The sequence below is a fragment of the Scleropages formosus genome, chromosome 11 (genome assembly GCF_900964775.1).
Source record: "Scleropages formosus chromosome 11, fSclFor1.1, whole genome shotgun sequence".
In the NCBI taxonomy this organism is placed as follows: Eukaryota; Metazoa; Chordata; class Actinopteri; order Osteoglossiformes; family Osteoglossidae; genus Scleropages; species Scleropages formosus.
The window spans coordinates 13243186-13258986 of NC_041816.1; the positions used below are offsets into that span (position 1 = coordinate 13243186).

Consider the following 15801-nt stretch of genomic DNA (forward strand, 5'->3'; position numbering starts at 1 on the left):
GGCCATCTTGAGCTATTCTCATGCTATTCTTATCCACTTAGAATAAATATTAACTACCCAGTAAACTTTTTTTTAAAGATTATTTGCAATTCTGCATACTGATGAATATGGTTATTTGAAGCTAATATACTGTAAAAAATTTTTTTTTTTTGGGTCATAGTATTGATTGAGATATTTGTTAAACCACACAACTGGTGGTGAAAGATGAAATGTTTTCCCCCCCGAAAAATGACGTAGGGTAGAACTCTTCTTAGAATTCATAGTTTGAGTTACTCCCTGAAAATGGGTAATAGCTTTGCTGCGGTGGTTATTGCATCTAAAATGAAAGCATGGCTCTACTGCTGTGGCGGCATTTAGCCTGTCGTCCTTTGGGTCGCCTTTCCCGGCTGGGACCTCTGTTTTGGACCCAATCTGTGTTGCGAGTCTAACGGATCGTTTACAGCCAACCCCTCTGTCCATTTCCCCACGATCTGGCACTCTGGAATTACATGTTCATCTGTGGCAGTATTTTACTTTCCTATGAAACGCCGTCTTGCAGGTAGCGGCTCTTAACCCCACGGGCAAAGTCGGGTCCGCTTTGTATTACATTACAGAACAAATTGATCTTGGGGACTGTGATTAATTAAAAGTGGCAGAACCCTTCATGAAATGGCGTAAAGGGAGAACTTTTTTGTCCTGTGGACATAATGGATGGGCTCCAGTTTCCTACAGAGGAAGATGGAGAAAACCACTCCCCCCCCCCCCCATCTCCCCTTTTTAAATTCATGGTGGCTTGTCAAGGCACTTCTGAGACTAAAATGTGGTTTGTAGGCTGAATAGTTACATCTTTTCTGCGTTTAACATTTTTATGCATTATAAAATGTCGAAGGCAGATACATTTCAATTTTAAAATGTATTTTATTCTTTTGTTTCCGTTAAGTTGCTTTCATTTGACATGTGACTACAGATCTTAGCAGATAACCCATCTGGTCCACAGCCTTGAGGACATTGAAGGTGCTTCCCTCCTTGTCCCTGGTGTGGAACAGGGTTCATTAGGTCCCTGTATGGAGAGAGGGATTAACAGGGCCCTTGCATTAATCTCTCCTCCTCCTCCTCCTCCTTCTTCTCCATCTCCTCCTGCTCCTCTGTCTCCATCCAGAAGAGGATATAAAGCTCTGTCCTTGTACAGGCTTTCAAAGACATTTCCAAAGAAGGCATTGCTCCAAATACCTTTTTATTTCATCATCAGACGTGAGGAGACCAACTCTAATTCCTCTCCCGCATTTCAACTAATTCTGCTGTAGCGGCAGAGCCGGAGTTAGGTGTTTCGCTGCTGGGCCGTCCTTGGTAAGAGCAGGAAACCTCTCAGGCTGACCCCCGCCAGCGTAGATTTCTGGTTCTGGGGATGGCAGCGGTGAGCCCGTCTGGGTGAGCCACACCTGGCCCTCTCCTGAACCCCTTCCATTAGACCGACGGCACGCTGCGGGAGCTGGCGCGTGATCTGGTCGCTGCGGCCGACCTCGCTCAGTGCGCCTTCAAAGCGAACGCTGCGACTCCTGCGGCCGTAACGCCACCGGATAGCTTCCGATACACGTGATTCTGATCGTTAGCTGCTCCTTAACTTAGAACTTTCTCAATGCTTATTGATAGGAGTGCAAGGTACAAGCTATAATTCATATTAAAATGCCAATTGATTCCAACTGAAATGCCAGCTGAGCACAAGTACAAATAATATGGTAATAATTTCAGTAATGAATCACTGGAACTGCTGTCACTGGTTTCAATTAATATTACAGGTCTCAAGTGATTAATTTAAATTTGAGGTGGTGATTCAGAAGTGCCTCAATGACTGAATTGCTTTTGAGCTTCATGCACCGCTGAGATGGATTCCAGCTGTGCTACCAGGTGCAGTGAAAACCGAATGAAATCAAGAGTTGAGCGGTTGGGCGGTGCTCCATGAATGAACGGCAGATCAGCCTTGGAAGACGCCTCGACTGAATTTTGAACCTTTTTTTTGTTTTATTTTATTTAAGTGAGCTCAACAGTTTTACTTTTTGCACTAAATTGTTCCAATCCTTGTTTTTTTTTTTTTTTTTTTTTACACTGTGTATAAACCAAAGTAAGAGAAACAATGGGCTTCGTAGTCTGCTTTTAGTTTCAGTTAGGGACTAAATTACACTTATTTATTCATTTTGTGTGTGTGTGTGTGTGTGTGTGTGTGTGTGTGTGTGTGTGTGTGTGTGTGTGTTCATCGCTAAATCAGAGATCTGCACAGCTGTTCCGAAGTGCTTAGTTACATCTTCTGCCTGAAAAGGTGGGCGGTGGTGTGTTTGTGCCTGGAGGCTCCTGGGTGGTGTGGGAATTACCATGTGGTTGGGTTGTCATTCCCCCACCCCCCGAGGCCCCAAAGAAGCCATCTGTGGTACTTCCAGACAACACTGGCACAAACAGGATTTGGGTTTTGGTTAGCTTGGCTATGCTTACGGTCAGGGAGTTATTACCAGTCTTGGTGTCTCATAGACCTTCCCTCACGGGGTGAATGCCACCAGCACTGTACCCTTTCTGTGGTCCTTAGAGGGCAACTATGGCCTTGGGCTCCAGTCACATGGTGCACAGGCTCTGAGGTTCACCGGTCTTGTGGTCCACAGACCCATGATCTGTCAGCTTGGCAGGACCATGTGAAACCCTTAAGATCCCTCACTGTTGGAGACATGAGGACAGGCTGATTCAACACGGACAAGACTGTGGCGAAGGCGCAACATGAAAGAATGATCATTTCACATCTCTCCTGGTTCCAGTGTCTTCACGTTCCTGTAGCTGGGGGTCCGTTTAATTTTCCAGACCTACGCTAAAAACAGCCTGCAAGATGGAACTCTTTTCTTGGATAGTCATGTCCTCGCGTGTGATGACGCACTGTCCACGGTTTTTAATTTCCGGCAGCGCTAGCTCTAATTGCTTGACTTTCCATCATGGCATGTCATGGTGAGGGTCACAGGCAGGCCCTTCTGAGGCAAAGTCACACTGTTCAGCGTTCCTGATGGAGGAATTCCTACTGCTTCTGAGGTGCCCTCCACTTCGTTCCAGATACATCCCATGATATCTCTGCATCAGCACAGATATTAAAAAAAATTTGCTTGCATAAAGTATTTAATATTTTTTTCTATGTTGCTAGAAGGTTGCATGTTTATGTCCCGTGTTTTTCATTTATTATTTGGGAAAACTTTGTCTTACAGCCTTTAGAATAATGTGGTGGACAGTACATCTGATTTATACAGTGCTGGTTATTAAATATTCAGTTTCTGGTTTTCGCTGTACACACACGAATTATGGCTATTACTCATACAGGCTTTTCATATTGATTAACCGAGTTGGTTCGTGCGCCCCGGTTTTTCTGTGGAAGCGCTCAGTTCACGTAATACCACTTAATGGTTGAGCTGCAAATGTGTGAAAACGGTTTCTCAGAAGGTTGGTTCGCGTCATCTACTTGAATAAAACCTGGAAAGCAGGAAATCCTGTTTTGATTTACAATAATGGCATGTTCAAAAAAATAGTGCCGAACATATGTAAATGAATAGTCATTGGGAAGAGTTGGGAAATTTCTTCAAAGTGTTTTTTGAATACGGGGAAGTACAACACATATCATTGTCAGGGAGTATTCCTGTCACTTTGTGCCTTCTGAACTGTAGCTCACCATGAGCAACCTCAACCACTTCAATCAGAGCATCACTTTTGTGTGTGTGTGTGTGTGTGTGTGTGTGTGTGTGTGTGTGTGTGTGTGTGTGTGTTCTCGTTAGAATGAGAACGTAAGCAACCATGGTGAGAAGTCACTTTGATACATCTTTATGACCAGGATCCTGCACAATAAGAACTTCACCTTTATTGAAGGTGATCAGAAAATATTATCAGTTTTACACAACTTCTTGGGGACACATTAGACTTGCTTGAAAACTGGGGAGCATGTCGTCCCCGATACGCTCATACTAAGAAAAATGAGAGGAATTATAAGTCTAGTGGTAAAAGCTCAGCTGACAGGTAAATTACTATTATTATGAATTTTAGTGGATACAAATTATTTAAAAAATTTTTCTAAATTTTATACCCTTTCATCCAAAGTGATGTACCGTATTAGATTTGTACACAAAGCTGTTTACAATGATTTACCTACTTGTACGGCTGGGTAATTTTTACTGGCGCCATTCAGGGTAAGTAGCACCTTGACTGACGATACTATAGCAGAATGTTGGATTTAAATCACAGAACCATGCCATCAGCAGATAGCGGAGGGTAGCAGGATAAAGTCTAGTGCTCAAAAGGACCTGGGTTTGAATCTTATCTCCTGTTTTAGTATCATTGATCAAGGATTGAATTGCTGTAGTACCCTGAGTGAAGGTACTTACCTTGACTTGCTCTAGTGAAAATTAATTGTAGGTAGCTTACTGTACAAGCCTAACATTGCAAGTGATTTTTAGAAAATTGTTATTAAAGGCATTATTTTATGCAATGTAATTTTAAATCTTTTATTGTTGTTTAATACATTTTGAAAGCTTGTAATTTTGAGACTCCTGTTATGACTTTTGGCCTTATTAAATTAAATAGGCCTACTTTTATTTTCTTTCTCGTTTCTTGGTTTATTAATAAACCTGTGCAAAACAAAATCATATTTGTTGACAATAATGAGAATGCAGACAAGCCCAATATAATGTTACGTGTTGATGAGTCAATCTGCCGCCTGCAGATACTGTTTGACGTATGAGGCTCGAAATTTTCAGATTGAGGTTTAAAATTGTTGCTAGGCAAATAGCAAGCAGGAGCCTCATTAAACAAAACAAACAAGTTAGCATGGGACTTGTAAAGGAAGTCTGCACCAAAATGTGCAAATGCGTTGTCTCAAAGTTTTTCAGGCAGCATATTGTTACAGAATTTTAACATTTGATTTAAGGTATGAAGCCCAATGCCAAACTGCCCGGCATATTTTAAGTTCCGTGCATATAATTCTATGTCAGTGTACTTATGCTAAGTGAAAATGTGGTTAAATATTTCAGCGAATAACACTGTTTAATTAATAACGGCTGTTTTGCTTCACAGCTCATTTTTTAAATTTGGCGGCTTAAATGTGTTGAAAAGAGGTGCGTTTTGCAAATATTCCCCTTGGATTTCTGTGCTGCTGCTTCAAACCTCTGTACTTTATAAACCCCCTTTGTTCTTTCATGGTCATTAGTGTATTGTATAATGGGCCTTTATAATCTTCTGATGCTGCGGGTTGCTTCATTCTATTTCTACATCTGGGCTCTGTTGCTTCAACTCCTATGTGCCCAGATTGTAAGGAAACTTCTCATAAGACATCTTCTTGCCAGCGACCTGTTGGGGGTTTTTTTTTTTTTTTTTGGTCCAGATTTTAATCTTGACTACTCTCCTGAAAGTGCTCCTGGCTTGGATCCAAATCACACCTCTGGACTCTGGTCGAAGCAGGATTAATGCTAGCGCACTACGATTTTGGCTGCTTGGAGGGTCAGTGAGCCCGGGTTAGTGCTGTGACTCTGCTGGAGGGCTGGTGGTCCCAGGTCAGTGCACGTAACTCCCGGTGCTGTTGTCTGGTGTGTGGTGTAACGGCCTCCAGCAGGCGCACTGCCCAGCGACTGCTTTCCTCCTCTGGGCGCGGCCCAGTTCTCTGGTATTATGGACTCGGCTGCTTGTTATTGCCAGTTGACAGCGGGGTCCCCGTCGTGCTCTCCAGAGAGTGCGGTCCCACGTGCTTGAAATCGAGGACGGCTACATCTTTCGCGTGCGTACCTTCAAAAAAGCAGGGTTATAGAAAGAACACCAATGAAAAGTTTGAGCACGTGTGCTGGAAACGTATTTTGTTCACTACACATTTGGGTAATATGTCGGTCCGGTTGCTTTGCTTTTTATTGTCCAGGTTGTCCACATGTACTCTCACTTTTAACTGTTGCTGTTGTCTGTTTTTATGTAAATTATAGATAAGTATCACAGCTATAGAGAATTGGGTTTACTTGTGAGTGTAAACCATCTTCCACCTTGAGTTTGTCTGCGATACCAAAACTTCTCCAGCATTTATTTCGTTTTTGTTGTCTCATCCAATATTAGGATACGAGTAGTATGTTGGTTACTGGTGTGTGGGATCTTCGCCGAAATCGCACAAAAGTGCTGACTGTTGGAAAATTCAGCTGCTTATGCCCAGGAGAGCAGCACCACATAAGAGCCCAACTGAGGTATGAGTGTTTACTTCGAATTCATCATCCTTATTGATGGACCACAACAAACTTTCTGCGTGCCACTCAGCCTGTCCTCTGTAGGTGAAGGTAGTTCCACATTGATGTGTGTGGGTACTTGTTTAACTGTCAAATGTCCTCTTCTGGGGTGTTGGTGTTCGGTCCGTCTTAAATAAAGATTGCTGTTTCTGCAGTAGTTGAGGACCCAGACTTGTAATCTGAAGGTCGCCAGCTCGAATCCCAGTGGGTGGTCTTTCGGCAATGCCCTTGAGCATTGGAATTCCTTTTTGTCTAAGCGTAATATTTTAAATTAGCTTGGATAAGGAAGACGGGCAGACGGCAAAGTGACAAATTCCCAGTCTGCTGCGAACAAAACTCTGCATTTGACAGTGAAACCAGCATTCTGCATGAAAAGCTGGCCTTATTACCTGGGCTTCAGTTGAGATTCTTGCGTTCTTCGGTTCATAGAGTAGCGTGGAAGCGAGATTCACTACGGAATGCCCTGTAGAAAGTGGGTAAGGAATTTCAATCGTGGAAAGGTCAGCAGAGGCTCTTTCTTTTCCTTTTAACAGCAATTTGTCTCAGCTGCTTTTGTGCTCCCCCCAGCCTTGTTAGTTCTGGCATTTTAAGCCATAATCATGTTAACAGCTTGCTGTGCAGCCATAGCGCCAGATAAGAGCCAGATGTGAACAGACGCCGGGGCAGTGTTTGGCTGCGATGGATAGGTAATGGATCCGACTTCTTCCTCATCTTAATTGTTCTTTGGAAGTCAATGCCGGCCTGGCTTAGGGCTGTCAAGTACCTAATTTTTCACCCTGGAATGCTGCCTGCATAAAGTAACAGGACGTTGAGTAAATGAGTTTAACCCGTCAGACTGTCGCTCGGCGTGCACAAGAGCCGTAATTAGGCTTTCGTTACAAAGCCTTATTTGTGAAGCATGCTTAATGAGAACCACGGGGTATATTCTTAGCGGCTGTTGCGGGGCCGAGCTGTGTGCTGCGCGGTTCGCGAGGCGCAGCCTTTGACGTGCTGGGGACTCGGAGCACGAACAGCCCAGGGTCGCGCCCTTCTCCAGATTCTGGGCCGTGAACTTGTCAGGAGGGTTAACTCCACCACTGGATTAGCGTCATGCCTCCCGCTGGCATGGGGCCCACCGCCGTGTCAGGGTGCCGTAACCTCTCGTAACCCGTCTCGGGCATCCCGTGAGCAGAGCGCTCTTATTTTCTGCAGGATTTGTACATTAAACGTATTTTTTAATCGGTCCTGCGTAACTTTTGAAATTAGCTTGGTGTGTATTTCATAGATTCATGACGCACAGGATATTTTTGAATTTGCAAAGAATGGCATGAAATTTCAGGGCCATTTCTTATGTGCCGGCACCGTTCGAAAATAATGGGCTGCTTGGTACGTACTCTCCTAAGCAGCGAGTGGTGATCGCAAACACTGCTGTTGCTGCCTGACAGGTATTTCTCATCACACATGAATGCTATTGCTATGTCTTTGCCTCACCCATAAGTTGCTAAACACTGGTGTTGACATTCTTGTTTTGGTTAATCAAAGGGTTTGCAACATTTTCACGGTGAAATTACACAGGCTGGCTGAGCTCATAATAACACTGTTGATGCTGAGCCTCTCCCTAGTTGATTTGTGGTCAGAAACCTCGAAGACCACGTGGTTGTGCCTAAGAAATTGGTCAAGCCGCGCTGCTCACCTGTGTACGTGTTTTGTCACATTCTACTTTCATCACCTGTTTGTGAGGCGTTTACTGCAGTATTCAGCCAGACTCCTTTTTGGACTCAACCATGACCTTTTTTCCCCAAAGGTTTCCATAAGTCATTATAATATCAGTAAAGGAGGAAAAACTCAATATGCTGTGTGTGTTCGTTGGGGATGGAGCTCATGATGCATTTGTTAGAAGATGAGTAATGTCCTTACATTTACACGTATGCATTTCACAGATGCGTTTGTCCAAAGTGTCGTACAACTCGGAGTAAGCAAAAATTTGCTCCGCACCAGACAGGGCTTAGATACAGACACATGATTTGTAAAGCACAGCTTGTTGATTTCATAGCATTTTTCCAAGTACACACATTCAAGTAGCTCCGTATGAAGTTTTCAGTCCTTTCTTCGATCCTTGTGTTCAGTCATGTGTTTAATCATGCAGAGATGGCATCATCCCCTAGCAGGGCACCAAGTTGCATTTCCACCCGTGGAGGGACAAGACTGCCAAGGTGCTGTGTAACAACCCTCATTCACATTTCACACGTTATATAACTAGCCACCTTCAATGTTCTCTGCCCAATAGCGCACGCATTTCTCTCAGACATTGCTCTCACATTGAGACACATCATTTTAGACCTGTCATCCTATGCACACAATGGGCTGTCTCATCACCCAGCGCTGTCTCCCCGTTGTTCCCTGTGCCAAACAATGGCTTCCCAAATAATGGTGCAGCTTTCACTTTCGTTTCAAATGTCATCGTTTTTTTTTTTTTTTATTAAAAATTCTACGATCATTCTCTCCCCGTACACTCTTCTCTCCCACCATCTCCCACTTTCTTGGGTTATCTTTCTATTTGCAAATTCTCTTTTGAGGAGCCTTCCTGTAGAACACTGGTAGGTACAGCATTTTCTCAAACGTCTCCGGGTGAAGGCAGAAAAATGTGCCCTCCCCAGGGTTATTGGTTCTCTCTTTCCACTGGCTTTCTTTCAGTGGAGGCTATTTGTGTCAACGTGCTTCAGTTCAGCCTGTTTACTTGTGATTAAATGGAAGTGGGGGAAGCGTTGCAAGAGCTGAATTTCCTTCCATCTGTCAGAGTTTACCTCCATTCTCATCCCTTCAATGAAACGTTATTGCTACAGATAATCAAATTATGACAGAATGCATCATTCACCCGAGCTGCCTCGTGCAGGAGGGCCGTTAATCACGCTTTTGTACGGTAATTGCTCGCTCAAGCCCAGAACTTTTCCCCACTGTTTTGAGAGTGGCGAAACACCATTTAGCTGGGCTGAAATAGGCCTTCATACAGGTTTCAGGATGATTAAGCGGCTGCGGTTGGCGAAGGGAGCACTGTTGTCGTGACATAATTATCTTGTGCCGTGTGCTGTGGACTACATAATGCATGAATCTTTACCTGTGTGCGCATTGTCATTCCTTAAAAATGGTTTGACTCTATAGTATTTGAACCATTACTATGGGTTACTGCTGCTGCTGACATTTATTAATTATTCTTTAGTTCCCCTAATGATGCCATTAGTCAGTTCTGTGAGAGCCACTTATAAAGCATTACTTGCTTCATAGCTTCATCATGACGCCCAGGGCTAGACTGCTGCTCTTTGCTTTTAACATTTCGGGGTGTTTTTTGATGGCTGTCTTTGCAGTAGTTTTGATATACCTTGTCATATGATTTCTTTGGTAGATTCCTCACTATCGTGGAAATGGAGGAAACAGCCTTACTGTTTTTTTTTCCCCTCCCAATTCATGAACATACAAGCAACATTACAGGCTAGATGCAGATTTGGCTTACAGGTCTTTGTCATGACTTGCGCACTTCTTGGCATAAATGTTTAATTTTATTAGGTATACATTGTGTATTGGGTGAATGCGAGGTGTTTTTAGGGGTACGGTCTGTCCAGCATCTCCGCCCTGTTCTCCCACCGGTCTGGAACAGGGGCTGTGGTCAGCATGATAGCTGGGTTTCCTCACTTGACCTCACGGGATCGCGGATCATTTGTATTTCTTTGAAGCACCTTGAGTGAGTTTAGCTGGAAGCAGCACTTAATATGCCTCTCTTCTTACAAAATGTTATTGCTCTCTGTGTTTTGTTTTGTGGTTGTGTTTACCGTAGGTACTTTACTCCTGTGTTTTGTTTGTGTACATGTTGTGTGACTCTGGAGGATATGGTATCCGTTTTGTTCTTCCAGAGCTAATCTGTGTTTATCAGCATTTGGCCAGAGCGGCACATTTTGTCTCTTCATGTAACCCAGTGGTCAACCCTCCCCTAGAGTGCTTAGCCTTCCATTACAGACACGCCAGTACTTTGTTTGAAGGGGATGACGCTCTGACTCACGGGTTTACTAAACTCGAGTGTGTGTATGCCTGTATGTGTGTGTTTTCAGGCAGCTCTATTTGTTGATGTGTCTCCACAGCTTGTGATGTTACTGTTAAAATGTGTGAATTTACTACACTTGAAGTGATTGTAAATCACAGGAAGAACATTGTATATAACTCACTCTTGAATAACACATCTCTATTTCATATCTATATAACATCTCTTTCATCTGCTAAATCATTTTATATTAATGGCATGAGTACTTTTTGAGGAGCTGTTGTGACATCTCATTTCTGAGCAAGCAGGTTATTGATTTGAGGCTAGTTATACATTAGCTATTGGGAAAACTGTCAGAAGAATAGTTGTCCAAAAAGCCACTCCCACAAGGCAGAAGACCGCTGAAGTCATTATGGACGGATGGAAGCGCCGTTGAGTCGAGTCCGACTCGTAGCGACCACTCGTGTGTTTTCCTAACACAAGGGAGGAACAGAAGTGGTTTGCCAGTGCATTCTTCCATGCATGTCTGAGGGGTGCATACGTCAGGAGAATCATGCAAGCTCTGCCCACCCTGAGCAGGACTCAAAACCCCACACCCACCAAGCAGCTCGGGAGCTATGAGGCACCAGCTTTACCCATGGTGCCCCAGAGTCATTGCACAGGGCTGGAAACTGTTGTTATGGAGTCAAAAGGTTCTTCAAAAGTACTGTAAGTCAAGGAAATTGCATTATCACTCCTGCACGAGCATCTGTCTTTTTATGCAGGTTAAAGTTTTAGTGTCTACAAACATTTGAGTTTGATATAGAAGGTGAAAACATTGGGTTTTTTTTTTTTTTTTTTTTTTTTTGCTGGTAACAAGGAGGAGAAGTCTTGATCACAGAGAATACCATGTAAAATTCCATAAATAACTGATTAGATGAATCTACCTTGAATAATGAGCAGCTCATGTTGTGTTCTTTCCTAACTTTTAAACTGGGCAGAACCAAAGCAGTTGGACACAGATTTTAAGTATTTATGTGTTGGTATTGCAGGGCTCATTAGACACCGTGAGCACGATATATATTCTCTGCATCTGAAAGCTACTTAACCCAAATTACTCAAGTGCTATACCCACCTTTATAAATCGGTCAAATTTCAAGCTATGAACCTCAGTTAAAAGCATTTTCTAAGCTGCTGCATTATCCTGTTATTTATTTGAACAATAGGGAGAAGAGTAATTTTTCCGCTTTAGTCATTAAAATGTGTATATAAATGATTATCTTGTGTCAGTCCATTACTTTTAACTTCACGGTTCACACCACCTTTGGCTTAATGCCATGGCTGCGTCCCTGTGTCTGTCCTCCACCCAGCTATTCTGGCCTGCAAAGCATGGGTCCCATGTGATTTAGTCCACGGGAAAAGCGTTACTTATTTACATGCTAGTTACTCATCTTTCTGCATCAGGAATAAAAAAAAAAGTTGTAATAGGTGTTTGGTGTGGTGTTTTGGATCCCATGTCAACAGCGGGTTTCACATGGCTTTAGAATCCTCCCGTGCAGGCATCTGCGCTGCTTTCGTTCCCCACGTTTGTTTTGCCACTTCCTGAAAAAGGTGTGAACACGACGCCTGGGCGCATCGGGAGGTGCCATGTGGTGTCTCCACAGGGGTGGGGTTGGGGGAGTGCCGCTCCGATTTGGCTTTCGAGGTTCTCGTGTGTAGGACTGTTGCGTCCGTTGATTAAAGTAAAGGTGTTTTTCCACCCACCTTCTTCGACAATATGTTTCTGAGTCACAAGGCTCAGGTGGCAGTGTCAAGTTTGGAAAAAGCATGGTAGTGACAAATGACCCCTCCCCCACCCTCCAAAGAGGAATTGTTATGTATTTGCCGCCTTGTAAACCCTCCACTCGTTAATTGTGTTCTGCACGCGAAACACATTTATCTTATTGTGGCTGTTTCATCTCCGAATTATCTGTATATATGTCTACCTGAAGACTAATGGCTGCGAATTGTCTTTGCAGGTATTTGGTGACTATTATCACTTCCGGCACCGGGCAGTGGTGAAGAGGTCTCTGTCGACTCACCAAGGGGTACACGTCAGGTTGCAGAAGGAGCCCCAGGTATGACTGGAGATTAGGTGTGCTTGCTGGCTGACACCAGAGTTGGCTGCTGTTCTCAATGTTATCTGTAGTGAACAGTGGATCGCAGTAACCTTGCTTTTAGACAGTTTTGTTCTTCTCTGCCTTGGCAGACTCTGAAGAGTTGCAAAGGTAAGTTTACATTAAAAGGGATCAAGTGAAGGGTATGGTCCAGAAGGTGAATAATGGTTCCTTTTGTGGACAGTGATGATGAGCCAACCTTATTTGTAACCTTGGCCTGTGTTGTTTCTTGCCATTAAATCTGAGGATCATGATGCTGTATTGGTTTCTAAATTTTTTTTCCTTTTTCAATAGCACCCTAATGTTGTCTGAAATATGAACATATATGTATAATATGAACTACGAAAAGCTGCCCACATTTAGTAAGATCTCACTTGATTTGATGTTGAATTGGCTGATAAATGAAAAGAATTTCATGGTTTTAAATTTTGACTTGGGTGTCTAACAGCTCTTTCATGGCCATATTATTGATGGCAAACAGATTGCTAAAGGCTCCCTGGATCTGCCTCAGTCCCCATGCCTGCGAGGATATCAGCCAAATCAGAGCTGCAAACTGTCGCCATGCCGACCGAGTTTCCCATTCCTTTTAGGATTTAAAAAGGTTTTGAGCTGTGAATGTGAAATGTGCCTATTAGGAGGGAGGTGCACAGTGTGATCATTGATGCATGCTCCAGAGCTCACCACAGCTGCCAGGGGCTGCAAGTCGTTCCCTGTCTGGATCTAAGTCCAAGCTGGAAAGGAAGCCAGCTATGTTCAAACCACCTCTGCTCTTCTTGGTTGCTGCATCTGAATAATGATTGTCTTTACTGTGTAATTCAGTAACTGGGCAGGAGATAGCGTAAGAGTAAAGTACGTACTTTTGTAACCTGGAGAATGCATTTTCAAGTCCTTATGTTCAGAAAGATCCTACTACATATATTTTTAAGACCTTGAGGTACTTAAATTGGCGAATGTTCCTGTAATAAATTGCTTTATAAATGTGGAAGAAAACTGGGACTGAATAAACCAGAAAAATTTCTAACATTTTAAATAGTGCTTAATGGTGGTTGTCTGACCATATGCAGCCATAGTATTATTAGTAAAGCTGATGGTGGACTGTGAGGATTAATGACATGAATTTGAAGGTCCCGCAGGTTGGAGAGCAGTCAGCTACCGCTGCAGGCAACCAATGTAATACAGACTTAATGTCTCAGGATTGGTCTCCATGCTGCATGTAGTTTTGTTTGGCAGTGACACTTAGATTTTTTTTTTCACCACTCACATCACTATACGTTTGAAAACGTGAAGTTTACCAGACTTTACGTCTGCTATCCGAGCATTCTGGAGATGAATGTTTTTGGAGTGAGGAATAGTATAGGAAGATGTTCATACACAGTCAATTTCTTTAGCACTGACTTCATGTACGATACATCCTTTTACAGTATGTATAATTGTGCCCACATATAGACTGCACCGTATGTTATATGATTGCTTCTAAAGGTTGAAGGTTTAATAAAGAATGGTCCCAGACAAAGTGCATGTTTTTCTGTTTTGGATCGTTACACCGAAAATATGTAGGGCGGCCCCATGAGTCTGCTGCGTCTCTCTTAGAGCTTTCTTTGCAAGGGTGTGGAAGGCCACAGTTTTCTCAGCATTCTTGTTTAAGTGCCAGTGTGGTGCATTTCTGTGATGGGAAAGGCCCTTTTAGGGAGGCAGGATGAGGAGGGAGTTGTTCTGTGGTCTGCAGTTTGTTGGAGGGTGGGTCCTGAACAGGTGCAGTGAGGAAAATTGACTTGCTTAGATGCCGCTCCTGACTCTTCCTCTCCAGCCTGGGTGAACTGGCTTCCTTGCCTGACGCGCCCCTTGCCCTCTGGTTGGGATTTCCTCTCAGTCCTGATGTTGCTTTTCCTGTTGTTGAATTCCTTTGCTCCCAAAGCACTGCAGAAAGAGTGGGAACCTCCCACCTTCAAACAGACCTGACTTTGGCACTGCGAGGTCAAAACATTTAAGGTTAATCAAAAACAAAGGATAGAACTATCCGAGCTCAAGTACAGACAAACCATATTACCAAAGGATAAACTGTTTATTACTTTCTGTCGACTTTAATGTTCTCCAGACAGGCCCGCTGCCGTTTGTTGCGCACGTGCGTATAACACATGGGAACTCCACTCTGGACTTAGTTGTCCAGCATGTGACAGGGTTTGTAGAAAAAGACAAAACATGGAAACGTACAGGGTGGTACAGCTCCATAGGGTAAGTCGCTGCTCCGAACCCAGTCTTATCTGACTTTGACATGCAAAAGGCATACATGGAGAAGAGAAGAATGAAAAGCTTCATGGATGATACATTACACAGCACCCAATCCTGGTTCCATTTCTACTAGAGTTTTTATCTTTTGACTTCTGGATTCTCCTTTCATTTCCTTAGCTTCCATTACAAATTTCCCACTATATTTGACAGTGCTTTTGTCTTTTGTAGCTTTCAAAACAATGATGTTTAGAAAATAGTATTTCCTCTTTTTGCCTCCTCATACATATTCCAGTCAAACTAGATGGGATAGAATTGGAGGAAGGGAGACAGGATACAAGGTTCGAAAATGTAGAACATTCTCAGATGTTGAAATGGGAGACCTGGAATGTAACTTAGCAAACATGTTTGAAAGGCCAGATGTAGGAGTTCTGCTGATTTGCTGATTAGCGCTCTGCCGTGATCTGGCATTCCTCTTTAGCACGCCAAGGTTCCTCAAAGCTTCGGTATGCAAATGGAGATGCAGCGCAGGCTGCTTAATACATCGATCAGTAGCTCTGGTGCAGATGAAAGGCTGTTTTTCTTGGGTTTGTTACATTATTTACATACGGGAGCCAGCTTTTCACCTCAGAGACTCCGTGAGGCAGCTCTGCTCGCTGACTGGCGGCAGACGTGACAGATCACCTATGCCAAGTCCTAACACCAGCTTTCTCTAGTACACTACATACCCTCCTGCCCATGTGCTTGTGCTGTGACTAATGGTTTAGACAGGGCTTCCTGCTCTCTTCAGTCAAACCACTGAAGCAGTTATCACACCTGAACCTCTCATACTTTATGACAGAGCAAATTCTGCTGTTTTCCCAGAGTCCGGCTGCTTTTTGTTCCGGCTAGACAGTGCATTTCCTCATTCGGGTGACTCCCTCTCTGAGTCGGTAGTGGTGCAAGTAGAGTTGGAACCAAAGTTTAAAAGTCTTCTTTTCTTCATTGCGTACAAGTTGTCAGTGTTGTTGCATAAGAACTGTTTTTCGTTCACATTTAGACTAAACGGAAACGAAAAGCCATCAGAACTTTCAAAGCATGCCATGTACATGTCTACTCTTCTTGGTAATATGTTGGGTTTACAGATTACCCTGATGTAGTAAACGTATAACTTGAAAAGTGCTGGACTGACAGCTTCCAGCTG

The 15801-nt window shown here is 43.4% G+C and overlaps 1 protein-coding gene across 6 annotated transcripts in view; it reads left to right on the forward strand.

The window, feature by feature from the left end:
- furina (furin (paired basic amino acid cleaving enzyme) a) overlaps positions 1 to 15801 on the forward strand; it is a 75675-nt gene that overhangs the window by 26297 nt on the left and 33577 nt on the right. For all 6 annotated transcript variants that reach the window (XM_018763507.2, XM_018763508.2, XM_018763510.2 and 3 more), the window contains exon 3: positions 12255 to 12353. In XM_018763507.2, coding sequence (XP_018619023.2) covers positions 12255 to 12353 — 99 coding nt within the window. The remainder of the gene's footprint in view (positions 1 to 12254; positions 12354 to 15801) is intronic.